Source organism: Limulus polyphemus, unplaced genomic scaffold (assembly GCF_000517525.1).
Source record: "Limulus polyphemus unplaced genomic scaffold, Limulus_polyphemus-2.1.2 Scaffold2670, whole genome shotgun sequence".
Lineage (NCBI taxonomy): Eukaryota > Metazoa > Arthropoda > Merostomata > Xiphosura > Limulidae > Limulus > Limulus polyphemus.
In genome coordinates, this window is record NW_013668280.1 from 47,576 (window position 1) to 62,929 (window position 15,354).

At 36.4% G+C, this 15,354-nt stretch overlaps 2 protein-coding genes across 6 annotated transcripts in view; one reads left to right on the forward strand and one right to left on the reverse strand.

Moving 5' to 3' along the window:
- LOC106467581 (RING finger and transmembrane domain-containing protein 2-like) overlaps window positions 1-3,369 on the reverse strand; it is a 44,850-nt gene extending 41,481 nt beyond the window's left edge. The window contains exon 1 of the mRNA XM_022395784.1: window positions 3,185-3,369. The gene's annotated coding sequence lies outside the window, so the exon portion shown is untranslated. The remainder of the gene's footprint in view (window positions 1-3,184) is intronic.
- A 2,121-nt stretch (window positions 3,370-5,490) lies between these two features.
- Window positions 5,491-15,354, forward strand: part of LOC106467583 (DNA replication ATP-dependent helicase/nuclease DNA2-like) — a 48,298-nt gene continuing 38,434 nt past the window's right edge. For 3 of the 5 annotated variants that reach the window (XM_022395786.1, XM_022395788.1, XM_022395789.1), the window contains exons 1-2: window positions 5,491-5,633; window positions 6,579-6,642. In XM_022395786.1, the coding sequence (XP_022251494.1) occupies window positions 6,604-6,642 (39 nt within the window). In that variant the 5' untranslated portion in view covers window positions 5,491-5,633; window positions 6,579-6,603. Of the gene's footprint in view, window positions 5,634-6,538; window positions 6,643-15,354 lie in introns of all 5 variants that reach the window. The other 2 variants (XM_022395785.1, XM_022395787.1) reach the window with 1 other exon arrangement.

Sequence of the window (15,354 nt, forward strand, 5' to 3'; positions counted from 1 at the left end):
TTTTTCTTTCATTTGCACATCAAGGAGACACCCGTGTAAAAAAACAACATAAACAAAGACCTATAACTTCCAAAGTGAAAGAGATGAAATGTCTAAATGTTTTTCAACTTTGATGGTAAAGTCATACAATAGTACAAGCTACTTACAGCAGATTTATAAATGTTTTTCAATCCAGTAATTACAAAGGGTCAAAGAGTACTTGAAATATATTTCAATTGCTTGAAAATTAAATCAGTTAACAATTAAAAACAAGAAAGGGATAAACTATATAGGACCAATACTATTAGTAGATGACATAATAATACACAGTATTGGGAAATATAATGGAAATGAACAGGTGATAATACACACTCACTAGACGCGAACAATAACTAGTTGCAACCAAATGGTCAGTTTGCCATTAGTGACTGAATATTATTGCATAAAATATAAAAGTGAAGCAAAAATGTTGCACAATGCACTAGTATTTCATATTTCCTTCAAACAGAGCAGTGCATCTTTTTTTACGCTACCATAAGGTTGCCAATAGACGATTTTGAAACATTGTTCCAAATCCGTTGTATTACTTGTCTTAATTTTGCCATGTTTTGGTTGCCATTTGCCCTTCTCAATTTACATATATGCTCATATAGTCTCAATACAATCATATCAAGACTTGCAGGTGAAGTCGTAGTTGTGAGTGTTTAATCAAACACTTTTTTTCTTCCAGGTCTTATTTTACCACATTTAATGCGTTAGGATCATTATCTTGATAGCAGATGGATCAGGGTGCCATCAATTTTGTGCAGGTCTCCACTATCACTAGATGAGATACTATAGTATATAAATATACCATACAGCCCTACCTTCATATTTTGATATTGTGTTATTCTTAATGTATCATTTATTCTTTATTTATGCAGATTTCGCATAACAGGTAGTTAAGAAAGTTGTTAAATTGGTTTGTTATAGCTGCCTTTGTGTATTGTCATTCTATTGAAGTCATACCTGTTCTGTCCACAGACGAATGGCTGTAATGCTGGATATTGTGCAAAAAGGCCGAAACGTGATGTTCTCCAATGGTATTTCAGGCGGTATCTCGAGGTTACACCCCATGCTTGAATGATAGTGACCAGTCATATTAATAGCGATAGTCACTGTGGGTAAATCCCGCGTTATCTGCAATGTAAGGAATGTCAGATTTGAATGGTTTGGTAGATAATTTCAGCTTGATCAGTGGAAGTGACCATCCCGAATTTAATAGCAACGAATACACTCATTTTGTTTTTGGTTTGAATAAAGATTGTTCATTTTGTGCATTATTTTGTGTCTAGTCTTTTCCTTTCTTAGACTCAGAGGTTCAAAGATTCAATACTATTTTGTAATAAATATCTTGTCAAACTTCCTGTTCAGTGGACCCATCCTACTGCTCTAAAGTTGATTCAGTTCGACCTGAATATAACATAATGCAGCCCACACATGGTTCTAGCATGGTTCTAGTCTCTGCCATCAAACAAATTGTTATGAGTTGTAAAAACTATTTTGATTTAGAAGTTTCTTGAAAGAACATTCTCCTCCGGTTTTGCTCAGTCTCTTGTTTGAAGTCCGATGTTATTTTCAGCCTTTTGGTATGATTATTGCTACAAAACAACTCCAACATATTGAAGCCACCTATAGTACTATTGGTATCTTGTTGTTACGGATGTAACATTTATACTTGTACCTACAGCTATGTCATGACAAGAGCTTTACTGGTTTGTTGGGTATTATGTAAAGAGCATACTCTGAGTTACTTACCATCATTTTTGAAGACTTTGAATTTTCTATTTCGACCACTTCTATTATCAGACAATCATATCGTAAACAGTTAACATGCGTTTGTATGTTGCAGCTTATTTTCATACAATCACAGAACACCTCTACTAGAAACACCAATAACAGCACTTTCAACACAAAAACAAGCACAGCCAAATACACAACCAAACACATTTCCTTTTCAACCTGTAAATCAACATAACTCACAACCCACAACAGTAAACTAACAATTTCTCTTCACTGCCACCACACCAACCATACATACGCATCAGTCACATCACATATCACAAAGAAACCTGAAGACACACACAAACAGAAGAACATAATGGATATAGGCAACTACACCGTCAATATTGTTACGACAGCGGAAGTCACGTGACGCTGGTAACACGTAATGTGTATCTCGAACGTTCCTGAAGGCTCGAGTGTTTGCTAGACACACGCTCTATTTTGTATATATAAGACCAGCGAGAAGATAATTGAATTGCAGACAGGCAGAGACAGAGACGGACAATTGAGGCAAGTGCGGTAGTGACGCAAGTAAAGTGCGCGAATCGTGGTGAATTATAGCGTGTTTTTAAGTTAAAATGACTGTGGAAATTAAGTATACTGCAAAGTTGTATTGAGAAAGAATAAACTAGTTTTATTTAAGAAAGGACTTGTATCGCTAAAGTTTCATCGGAAAGAAATTATACGGAAAATTAAGAAACGACCAGAGAGTAACAATATGTTAGCTTTCCTCACAGACCTCTCACAATGGATTATTAGAACGTATATGCACTACAGCAAGAATATTACTTTAGCCTACCTAATCTTCGACCACATCACACCACACTATGCATACAAACACGTAAGCGAAAAACACAGAGTTCGTAAAAACATTAAGATATTACATTTAAACATCCAAGGCGGAATGAACACCAAACAAATTGAAGTTCCAGGGCTAAACAGAGACGCTGGAGCAGACATAATAATCATTTCAGAAACATTAGCAAGACAACATAGAAACGTAAACATTCCATGATTCAAGTTATACTCTACACCAGCTACAGCAAATACTAGAGCGATAGATATCTACATTAACAACCACTTATCAAAATTTGCAAGTATTGACCAAGACTTTATTTCAAATATAAACGAAAACAAAACCTGTAATATTCACTTTAACAACACAAATAATACTTCAAAAGTTACCATATACTGTTCTTCCTCAAACAACCTACACATCAATTTCTATAAGCATGCATGAACAAGCACCAAAAACCCATGATTATAAGATATTTCAACGCTCCCCACATAGATTATCACAACAGTCGAACCGACCAGAGAGATAAAACTTTACATTCACTAATTGAAAACAACAACATGCATGTCATAAACAGTAACTCACCAACACGATATAACTCGGCTAACGATACATACGAAGTATTAGACGTCTTAGACTATGTAATAATCCCTTGATACTTCGAGGTCCATCCGCAGATTTCTAGGGACCACTTCTCCCGTTTCTTTCACACTACAAACTAACAGCCAAACACAACAACAAAACCTCCCGCCAATTTTCAATTACAATATCGAAAACCGCACAGAGCTTGAACGTGTACGCCATCCAAATTATCAACGCCATTACCACAGCCACTAACACTGTAATACATTTGTCTGAACGTTTTCGTAGACTTTCATAAAGCCTTTGATAGTGTTTGGCATAATGCCATATTAATCCAACAATAACAAGATGGATCTCAAACTTTTTAACTGAACGTAAAGCTGCAGTATAAATAAAAACACTATCTTGAAAATCTTTAATATCACAGCAGGAGTACAGCAAAGCTTTGTCATGCTACCTCTCCTATATATTATCTTTGTTAACAATAACTCCTTTCCTGAATTAACATACACATACTCCTCCTAATTTGCCGACGGCATTGCTGTCCAGAGTATCTCCAGAAGTCCATTAATTACGTTAAAACGATGTTATAATAAAATGGTGTAGAAATTGGCGGGTCCTTCTAAATACACTTAAAACACAAGCCATAATCTTTCATCATAGCTTAAACAACAAAAAAAAAAACTTGACAGTACAGATATTAAAATAAATACTTGTGCTAAACTTCTGGGCGCAATCTTTGACAGGAAACTAACATGGCTAGAATGCATAAGTAAAATACATGAATCAGTCAGTAAACGAATTAAGTAATCATTTAACACTTATTACTGGTCAAAATAAAAAATGCTCATCTGAGACAATCCTCAAAATATATAAAACATACATACGTTCAGACATAGAATACGGGTGCCAAGTCGCTTACATGTCAAACAGAACTCTCAACAAACTACAAGTTCAACAGAATATAGTACTAAAACTAATCCTAAGTCTGCCAAGCTACACCCTACCAAATACCTACACGAAGCAAGCAACACCCTTCCACTTAGAGAAAGACTGTACAAACTAGCATACAAATATTAAAAGAAAACGGAAGCAAGAAATCCTCTCACGGCATCATTACAAACTATCACCAGTGCGTCCCAAAATTGCTATCCCCAATTGCTAAAACAATCAGATCACTAAAACAACAGCAGTGAAATAAGAAGCCCATTTTTGTTCATATTCAATTATCATTTTATGTTAATTATCATTTCATTTTTTTGCCTTTCAGTCTGAGCACAGGACAAGTTAAAAAATTCAGACCTTATCCCTTGAAAGTGGGTTTTCTCTGGGTACTCCCGTTTTACCTACAACAAATTTTTGAGGTATAGGTTTGTTTGTTATGAATTTCGCGCAAAGCTACACGAGCGCTACCTGCGCTAGCCGTCCCTAATTTAACAGTGTAAGACTAGAGGGAAGGCAGCTAGTTATCACCACCCACCGCAAACACTTGGGCTGCTCTTTTTACGAACGAATAATGGGATTGTCCGTACATTATTACGCCCCACGGCTGAAAGGACGAACATGTTTGGTGTGACGGGAATTCGAACCCGCGTCCCGCAGATTGCGTGTCGGGCTTCTAACCATTTGACCATACAGGGCCTTGAGGCATAGGAGTTATAGCCCCTGGACACCCTGATTAGGTGCCGTTTATTTCTTCTTAACCTTAATTCCATGATCTGACCAAATTTATAGTCAAAATTATCTTCTAAGCTGGATGTTTTGATGGCATGCCTCTTCCTTAACCAACAACTCATGTCGTGACAAGTTCACCATTCGCCATACAAGCTGACGCCATGAATTCGCCTTCTTTGCCTCGTTCAATCAGTATCATAATTTTTCTCGAACAACCTAGTTAGGAGAACTCGCCTTTGACGAACTGTCACGAAATTTAAATTATTATTTATAATGCTAATTTATTTTAAATGCACATTCATGTCTTAATTTTAAGTTAATAATTTACTACTAAGATTTCAAAACAACGCACGTGCAGAGACAGAAAAATCTAAAATAAAGTATTAAGACGTTACGTTTCCAGATAACAACGTTATAAACAAAATGCATAAAATAGAATAATTATAGGATATATATCTAAAACACACGCCCATCTGATTTATATTATTTATAAAGAACTAAGTAATGGAAAAAATATATATTTCTTTCAATTCTAGTAACATTTATGAAGAGTAGAAATAATTTTAAATAAAAACAGAGTAGAAAAAAGTTATCTGTTCTCAACCGCCGTCTACGATGAAATAGCTGGCGCCAAATTCATAACGCTTGTGCTCTCTTCGGTTTGTAATTTTATGAGAAAAATGAACAGAAGTGCTTCATTTGTTTTTGGAATCTGGTGGGGTTTCGTCCATTTAATTGCACTATATTTGAAGTATAAAACTCTCTGAATCTAAATTAGGTATGTTTCATTATTTGAATTTGTTAGAACATTTTTATAAACTAGTTTTAGTGTACTACTTGTATTATAACATTAATTTAATGATTAATGGAAAATACAAAAACTCGAACGACGTTGCTATGCGTGATATAATTAATTTAACATGATTTAAATTAAATTTGAAGCTAGATAAATTGTTGGACAAGTAACCAAAAGAGATAGTAAAGTATAAAATACTTATATGTTATATGGCTTACATACGACGTTTTGCATGTGCCTTTTGGCTTCACTTAGCTCTACTACTAATGGTACTAGTATTACTAATAGAAATACTTGAAGTATTAATATAATACTATAATATTAATAGTAGTACTATTGAGTAGAACTGATAAGTACATTTTATCAACCATAGCGTTAATATTATTAATAATAATTAAAGCCATACCTCAGATGAAGCTGCTAAGTAATTACACGGAATAAAGTTAAAAACTAAGAAAGAAAATAATTATGTTTAGATTTTATTCCAATCCAAGTTCCAACACTCCCACTGCCTCAGTGAACTTTGTTTTTACAAATTACTTTTATAATATAATATCTGATACAAAGTTTGTAGTACTACTACTAGTAAAATTAATACTAACAAGTATTACTCAATGGTAAATGTAGACTGACCTTTTTCATTAATAATTTGAATGTTCAAATGATAAAACTTAAACTTTCAATTAAATTTTGTCTTGTTTTGTTTTGTTAGTGTACTGAAAATGAATGTATGAGCTTGGTTGACAAACCATTTAAGTTATTTTGTATTCTGAAAATATATCTATATCATTTTTAGTTTGAACTGCAGAATCTACAAAATGAAATGTTTATTTGTTTTTTCACAATATTAAAATTTAAATCTGATACTCATTGTTTTTTTTCTTCAGTGTTCAGGTGGCTTTACATTTTTTACTACTAACTATACAGATTTATCAGCAACTTTCATGGTGAAATGGCCAGAGCTGCTTCTAAACTCTCAAAGTCTAAGAATGTAAGTATGCATACCTGTTTTTCGCAAACAAAATATTAATATGTAGGTCAGCTGTGTTGATAAATAATGTCCTATTCTGTATATTTTTTACATTTTAAGTCAGGTTAATGTATTAATGATTTTTATAAAGGACTCATTTTTTAATCTATTAAACTTTGAAAGCAGATAAAAATTATTTTCAGTTAGGTCTTTGTATAGGTGACATGTCAATCAAGTACTTGAAAATAGATGTGGGAATTTCAAAGTTTTGAAGTAAAATATCCGATTTTATGGCAACTTGTAGATGCAGGCACTGATTAAAAAGGTGTAATTTCTTTTTATCTGACTTAATGCTGTGCTAAATAGATAAACATTAATTTTAATTTATTGTATAACCAGTAATTTTCATATAATCTAAAGCAATAAGTGTGCTTCTAGCAACTTAATATAAATGATTATGGGAAAGCAACTCATTTGCTATAATTTCCATGGAGTAACATTGTAATTTTAGTAACTCTCCAATCTTCATGTACCTACCCACTTTCTACTAACCTAATAAAATAAGAGGCATATTTCCTTTTTGATTTCGTTTAAAACTCTGGGATTAACATTATTTGGTCCTGGTGATTTATCTGTAACTAATCTCTCAAACGTTTTACTGATCATCAACAAATTAAAATATTCTTACTTACCATTAATGGATTAATACCTACATGACTGAAGTCAATTCCAGTATTTTGCATAGAATGCAGAGGGTCAGGAATATTATTAACATCCTCTCTAGTAAAGATAGGAAAGAAGAAAGTTAAAAGTTTAGCTATCTCATAGTCTCCAACAAAAATTTGCCATCATCATCATCATCCATTAAGAGCCCAGTTCCTATTTTAACAACTTGCTTACCTTTAATATACTTAAAAATACCCTTGCCATTAGTTTTAACATTATTAGCCAGCTCTTTATTTTAAACCCTTTTAGATTTCCTAAACTATATTTTAAACAGATCCCTGGTTGTCCTGTATTGCTTATCTGTCAACTTAAAATTCTCAAGCTTGTGGTACTGTGCCCTGATTTGTTTCCTTTGTTTTAATTAAACTAATAACATTTGATTCCTGATCTTCCTTCTTTTAAGAATTTGCCTAACTTGATTTAAAAGCCATTAAATTTTAAAAAATTCACTGCACCTGCTAACTCATTATACCAATTCTTGAATTATTTTATCTTCTGGCCTCAACATTGGGCCTCTTGAAAATTAGGAGCTAAATATTTATTTTTTATCTCAACATGTAGCAAAACATCAAATTCAGTTATGCAGTGATCAATCCTCCACAAACCTTCCTCTACTTCAATTCTGATATACATACATACACATACTTTAAGTACGAAAAGAGACTTGTTGCCCCATCTAGGCTGTCCTATCAACTAAATTAAACCAAACATTAAAAAATCAAAGCCAGCCCTTATCATTGAAATATCTATTAAGGTTTCTCTTAACCCTTTTTCAACAGACAGGTCAAAGGGTGCATGTCACAACATTTTAGAGAGTTATTTTCAAAATATAATTAAGTTTATTATCATTGTATGTCAATAAACTTGGCTTCACATTGTAGTTTATAATCCGAATTTTAATATCATATGTCTTAATTTGAAAGAAAATATTAAAAATAAATGTCAAATATGCTTTTTTGTGTATCATATTGCATGTTTTATTGTTCAGTTTATATTTTGTTATGCCTACCATACAATGTCTATAGTGGTTAATAAATTAGAAACTCAAACTTCAGACATTTACAAGGTAGAATATAAAATATGATCCTTCTACCTTATTGATTTACTGAGATATCAGTATAATTTGCAAAGTTATGAGGGTAGTCCTACCCACTACTATATTCTTTTGAAACCTCTTGTCTACTCATGCCTACTTTTATTAAGTAAATGTTTATAACCAAGAGAAAGAGCAAATTCCAAATTATGTAAATCTGACAGTTGTTTGTAATTAGCTTTATCCCAATAAAATGTTATATTCTTTGCCTGTCTAAGCATTGGTATGAATTCTACCTTGCTTGCTCCAGTCTTTATACCCCATTATATCACCCCCTAGCGATTCTAATCTTGGGACTCTTTCCACCTACGTCAATGCACCCTTTATACCTGATCTGTATATAAGCTCCCTGTTATTCTTTCTTATTCAGTTTTTCTTGATGGCAAAAATTACAAAGACAGTCTTACATGTTTCTCTTCAGCACTATTACTACATTTGCAACTTTTCTTTTGAATTATTTTAGATCTTTTTCATGGGGCTTGAGTTCATTGTTTATTTTCTTGATTTTATAATAAAAATTTTGGAGACGTCTTTCGTATATGAATACTCACGTTCATGTCTCAGACATGGACTCTCCTGATGCCTCTCTTTGACCCCTCAGTAGTCTAATGTTACCTGGACATCAGGCGAGTACCTTCTGCAGAGGACATACAATTCCTTATATACAAAGAGGTAGAGTCTTACATGCGGTCTGATGCTTTTTCTTCTGTTGGCTCTGAGGCTGAGTTTGTGGGAGATCAAAGGCAGACTAGTGAGAATTTAGACTATTTTTCCATTGCTCAGATAGATACTCATGAACCTTGGATGGACATTCTGCCTCCTGCACCCTTTTCACAACTTGTATGCCATGTTTGTAATGTTTTGAGTATTTCTCCTATGGCTTATGAATCTTCATGTTCTATATTGGGAGAAACTAGTTCGTCTGGTTACTTGGTCCTTCCACCTTTACCAGACATTGCTGTTCATGTAAGAAGATTTGCAGATTGATTGAGGGAGGGTGTTGCCATGCCTCATCTTCCTCATTTATTGGATCAGCATGCCTTGGCTTTCCATTGTTTAGAGAACCCGTATTTGGACTCTCAGAGGTTAGACCTTCTACTTCCTATTTGGGGCTCTAGACAAGATTCCATTTTTTCATCTTAATCAATCTCAGTTTCCAGAATTCATCTGTCACTTTCAACAGTTTTGAATTTTTTATCTTTGCAACTGTTGTCTGAGGCCTAACATAGATTCCCTGCTCAAATTTTAGAAGATCTTAGTCATTTATTGACTTCCACTTTGATTATGTTATCGGCTTCTACTCTCTCCTTGGTGCCTTGATTGGTTTGTTGCAGGGACCTTATGGAGAGAGATGCCTTATTGGAGAGAAATGCCTTCCTATTTCAGTCTTTAGAGATCTCAAAGAAGCTCCTTTTCTCCAACAGTCTATTATTGTGTGAATTCCAGACTCCATGGAATCTCAAGTAGATGTGGCCCATCTACATTCTTCACTTTCTAGACTTGCTTTTCGACTGCCCCACAGTTCTTCTACTGGAAAGTTTACAACATCTCCTGTTGGAGTTTCCAGACCTCCTGCTTTGGTGCCACGATCCATTGGAGCACAAGGGCAATTTCGACCTTACCAGCAGGTATCCTCCTACAGGGTGGATGCATATTTCGACGTCAGCAACTACTTTATGAAGTCGGGTCCTGTGGGGTATCGTCTCAGAGGATTCGTGTCAGTATGAAAGATGTTCACCACAGATCAGTGGGTCATGGAAGTTCTCAGAAGCAGATTGGTCATTTAGTTCATGTCTCCTCCTCCTTCTGTTGATCATACTTGTTAGTTTTACACTCCCTAAGGACCTTCTTACTCCCAACTGTTGAGCATAAGCCATCCAGGATTATTTTTACAAAGAAGCCATAGAGTGCATCACCTCCTGTCTCTTGAGGGTTTTTAATCTTGGCTGTTTGTAGTCCCAAAAAAGATGGGCAATTGGCAACCGGTCATTGACCTTTCTCATTTCAATCATTTTCTCCAGCCTCCTCAGTTTACAATAAGTTGTTCCTTTCCCTTTGGTGGCTCTTTTTACCCAGCCTATGGATGACAAAATTTGATATTGTAGATGTCTACCTTCATATCCCAATCATCGAGTCTTCAAGGTATTATCTCCATTTCATGCACGATAACCAGGTTTTTCAGTTTCATGCTCTACCATTTGGCCTCATATCTGCTCCATATGTTTTTGGCTGAATAGTCAAAGCTTTTTCACATCATCTTCAGTCACTTGGCATTCAAACTCATTATTACATGGATGACTGGTTTATTCTTGCCTCTTCCCACCATTTGGCAGAATTGCACAATCACGTTCTGTTATCAGATGCTGAGTTTATTATCAAAAAGAAGTTCATTTTTACTCCCACATAGTACCTCATCCATTTAGGGTTGTTTTTTCCATTCCAGACTAAGCCAGGTCCAACCTTTTCATCTACACCATCAGGCCATGGAACGGGTGGTTCTTCAAATACAATGTCTCCTTCTCCACCAGCATGCACAGATCTATTTCTTTTGGGGATGTGGGCATCCTTGGAATCACACATTCCTTTAGGACGGGTCCACATGAGGGTTCTTCAATGGACATTTCTGGACCAGTAGAACATTTGCACGGATGCACTGGATTGTCCAGTGAGACTGTTGGATTCCAGTTTGCTGGATCTAAGCTGGTGGTTGAACAGAGACAACACAACAATAGGTGTCCCTCTACCACCTCCAAGACCAGAGATAATCTATTCACAGATGCTTCTCTTTAGGGCTGGAGTACTTGTATAGACAATATGGAATTCAAGTGTCTTTTAGACAGTAGAAGAAGCTTTTCTTCACATTAATCTCTTAGAAGTTTTAGCAGTTCAACGAGCTACGACTCAAGGTCTTGATTTGTTGCGAGGGAAGATGGTAATGCTTCATTTGGACAATTCCATAGTAGTCTCATACATTTGAAAGCAAGGAGGCACTTACTTCAGATCTCTTTGTTTTGAACAGTGGATCTTCTCCTTTGGTCACAAAAACACCAGATTGCTTGTCATGTTCCAGGGGTAACGAATCAAGTGGCGGACCACTTAATTTGTCCCAACAGAACTCTTCCTATGGAATATATGCTTCATCCTTAAGTTTTTCATTGGATCTGCTCTTGTCTAGGGACATCACAGATCAAGGCTTTCGCTACACACACACTGGAATGCACAGCTTCTGCATTTATGGTCTCTAGTGCCTCACCCTATGGCTTTGGGAGTAGATTCTCTAAGCTTTATGCATTTCCTCCAATTCATCTACTCTCCAACATTCTGGCACTGATTCGTTCCATGTCCTGTCAAGTTCTGGTGGCACATATTGACTGGCTCAGCCCTGGTTTCCACTCCTCCAGTTTCTTCAGGTGTGTCTTCCTCTTCCTCCCTGTCCATTTCTCTTACATCAACCTCGGTTGAACATTTTTTATCCAGCAGTTGGCATTCTTCAACTTCACACCTGGCTTTTACATGGTCCATTGCAAGACATAAGAGATTGACGTCTCTAGTGGCATCCTTATTAACACATTCCATTAGACATTCTTCTTTGAAAGTATATTGTTCTATATAAAATATAAAATACAGTACTGAAATGCCACTCATGGACTATCGTGAGTAAAGCATAAAGGGACTTTGCCCATCCCTGTTAACCACTGGATTGAACAAATTGGGGTTGATTTGCTTTTCGAAATAGTAAAAGTGGTTCATCTATTGCACTGTCTCCAGAGCATTGTTCCTCAGGACTCCCCAATGTGAGTACCCTCTCTCTTCTAGTGAAGCAAGAGAGTTCTTACCACTCTCAGTTTCCAGTTGCTGGAGTGGTGGGCAGAGGTCTATTCCTCCTGAGTGATGTTTGTACTCTTTATTCCACTCAAGGAGAAGGTGATGCTGGATACCCTCCCACTCTTAACCCTGGATGGTTTACCCAGATGTCTGGTAGAGAGCTGGACCAGCCTACACAGGAGTCTCATAATTATGGTTCAAAGATGATATTTTGATATCCAGTTGTGTGAGTGTGGTCCTTCTTTTTGGTTATTCTATTACATTATATGATTGTGAAAAAGGGTCATTGACTCCTCATAGTTTTGTATGTGGAGTATCACACCCATGAGCCATTGGTTGAACTTCATTTGTTTCACATCCTCCTCATAATTCTGGGGGCAGGAGGTATTGCCCTGACTTCCAGGTTGAGGAGTTAGGATTTCAGTTAATAATCCCATGCCAGAAGATCTCTGGTTTTTCAGGTTGAGTGAGGCATGAATTAGCTCTGTAATTCTGAGTTCAGTTTGTTGCATTCTGTGTTTCGTCATGTTGGGAGGGAAGATTTCTCCAGTTGGGTGTTGCTTGCCTTCCATTCATAATTCTGGTGGCTTGCATGCGACATTCTGTAACTTTCAGGTTGGGTGCTTGGGCCCATAATTCTGAGTTTGGTTTGTTGCATTTTATGCTTCTTCAGGTTAGAGTGAGGATTTGCCCACTTTGGTGTTGCTTCCCTTCTCTTCATAATTCTGGTGGCTTGACATGCAACATTCTATAACTTTCATGTTGAGTTCCCTTCATATCATATTCCTATTTTACAATTATATCATATTGTGGTCCCCTTAGATCCAGCTTTGTGTCCACAGCCCTATAATTCCAACAACGAGATGTGAAACCTTGTTTGTGTGGTTGGGGCCTGGACATATCTTGTGATAATGAACAATGTTGCATTTGTAACCAGTTGGCCTTTACCACCCACATTTAGATTTCACTTTATCTGGGCAAAGAGCATACATGTTCCAGATGCCTTCTGAGTGGATCTTGCCCTCACCAGCCCCTCCACCCGGTATATATGAGCTTATATGTGATGGGTATAGAGGGCACATTGACGTAGGTGGAGAAAGTCACAAGATTAAAATCACTAGGGGCAATATAATGGGGTATAAGGACTGGAGCAAGTGAGGTAGAATTCATACCAATGCTTAGATGGGCAAAGAAAAGAACTTTTCGTTGAGGTAAAGCCAAAGTGTGAAAAGAGATAAGTATTATCAGAAATACATTTTAATTATAGGAAAATGTAAACTTTTACTTCTTTACTCACTTATACTCTTACATGATTTGTTTCTAAAAGCCCACCCAGTAGAAAGTGTTGTGTCACAGGGTATACTTGCTTCCCTGAATCTGAATTGAGTCAGGTGTAACAGAAAGTATTAAACCCATCTGCCCTGGCTCCTAAACTACTCATTGTAGAGATGGGGTTATCCAGAAAACCACTATGTAGGTATATACATATATATATTTTTATCCATTCCAGATTGTACCTTTCATGAACTATCATGGAATAAGCCAGCACCAATGGAGTTCTGCCTACTTTCCTGTCTCAGGCATGATGTTTTTTCAAATTAGGTTTTGCAGCAACCCATTGCACTTTTTCCAGTACAAGACCTTTTCAGCAGTTAGGTCCTTGTTATCTCCCCAGTGGGAATTCCTCCTCCTGTGATCATCAAGTAGAACATGGTAGACCCTTACTACTTTTTAGCTGCTAGGATGGTCAACTTGGAAAGTTCCTCACCAGTTGTGCCATTGTTGACCAGTTTTCTTCCCAGAAAACAATGTGAAACTAATTTCTCCATTATCAAGACTTCTGACAGTTCATTCCATTTACTGTTTTTCTTTTTGTTCTCTAACTGCTACACATGATATTGTGTTATTTTATTAACCTTCATAGACTCTCTCTTAACATTAGACTCCATCTTTAGATGATTTCATTCAGTTAGAACACTTTTATGTTTTGTTTTACCTTTGCAGTTGTCTTAGACACTATTAAATCTTCTACAGTGGGGTCCCATGAGTAGATGATGTATTGGTGGGTACCTTTTCCCATCACTTATGCAGTATTTTGAGACATTGGAGACATTATGACTATCCTCCAGTTGATGTTTCATAGCTTCAACCAAAATGAGGTTCATTGTATAACTTCATTTTCAACTTTTGTTACTTCTTGAGTTGTTGAGCCCATCCTCAGGATCATTTACCTGTTTTTGATGTTCCCTATGTATCTGTTGACTAGGCCAATTTCATGAATTTGCTGGCCTTCAGTTTCATATGATGAGAATTTTAGTTGTAACTAAAAGAAATATTTTTACCTTTGAGGGAGATGGTTTAAATTATGTAGACATCTTTTCAATACTGGATGTTGGGTGCCAGGATCGATCTATCAATTTATCATATCCACATGTGCCTTGTTCATAAGTGAGGGGGTACTAGATTCCCTCCGGTCTCGTGAACTTGAAGCAAAGACTGTATGATCCTCTTTCCTACCCCCACAGGGATGTTGATTCTCTGTGATGTTTTGATTTTAGTCAACTTGCTGATTATATGATCCTCTTATGGGAAGTAGTGCTGCGTCAATCCCATGATAGTCTAACAGGAGGACATCTCGGAGTTAAGAAGACATTGAGTCACCTATGACCGAGATTTTACTGGATAAGTATGAGGCAAGATGTTGAAGAATGGTGCAGGACCTGCAGTACATGTTGTGCTAATAGGGGACCCAAGCATAAGGGACGTGTTCCAATGAAGTTATATCAAGTTGGTGCACCAATGGAAAGAGTAGTTGACATTGCTGGTCCTTTGCCCCAAACCCGTGCTGGAAACAAGTACATTTGTGTGGTGATGTATTATTTCACCAAGTGGCCTGAGGCGTATGCAATACCAAATCAGGAAGCTACAACTGTAGCTTCCGCTATTAGTGATTTCTTCTTCAGATTTGGTAGGCCATACAAACTGCATTCAGATCAAGGCCGTAACTTTGAATCAGCTGTGTTTCACAAATGCTGCAAGATGTTTGGCATACGAAAGATCAGGTCAATTCCACTTCATCCACAGTCTGA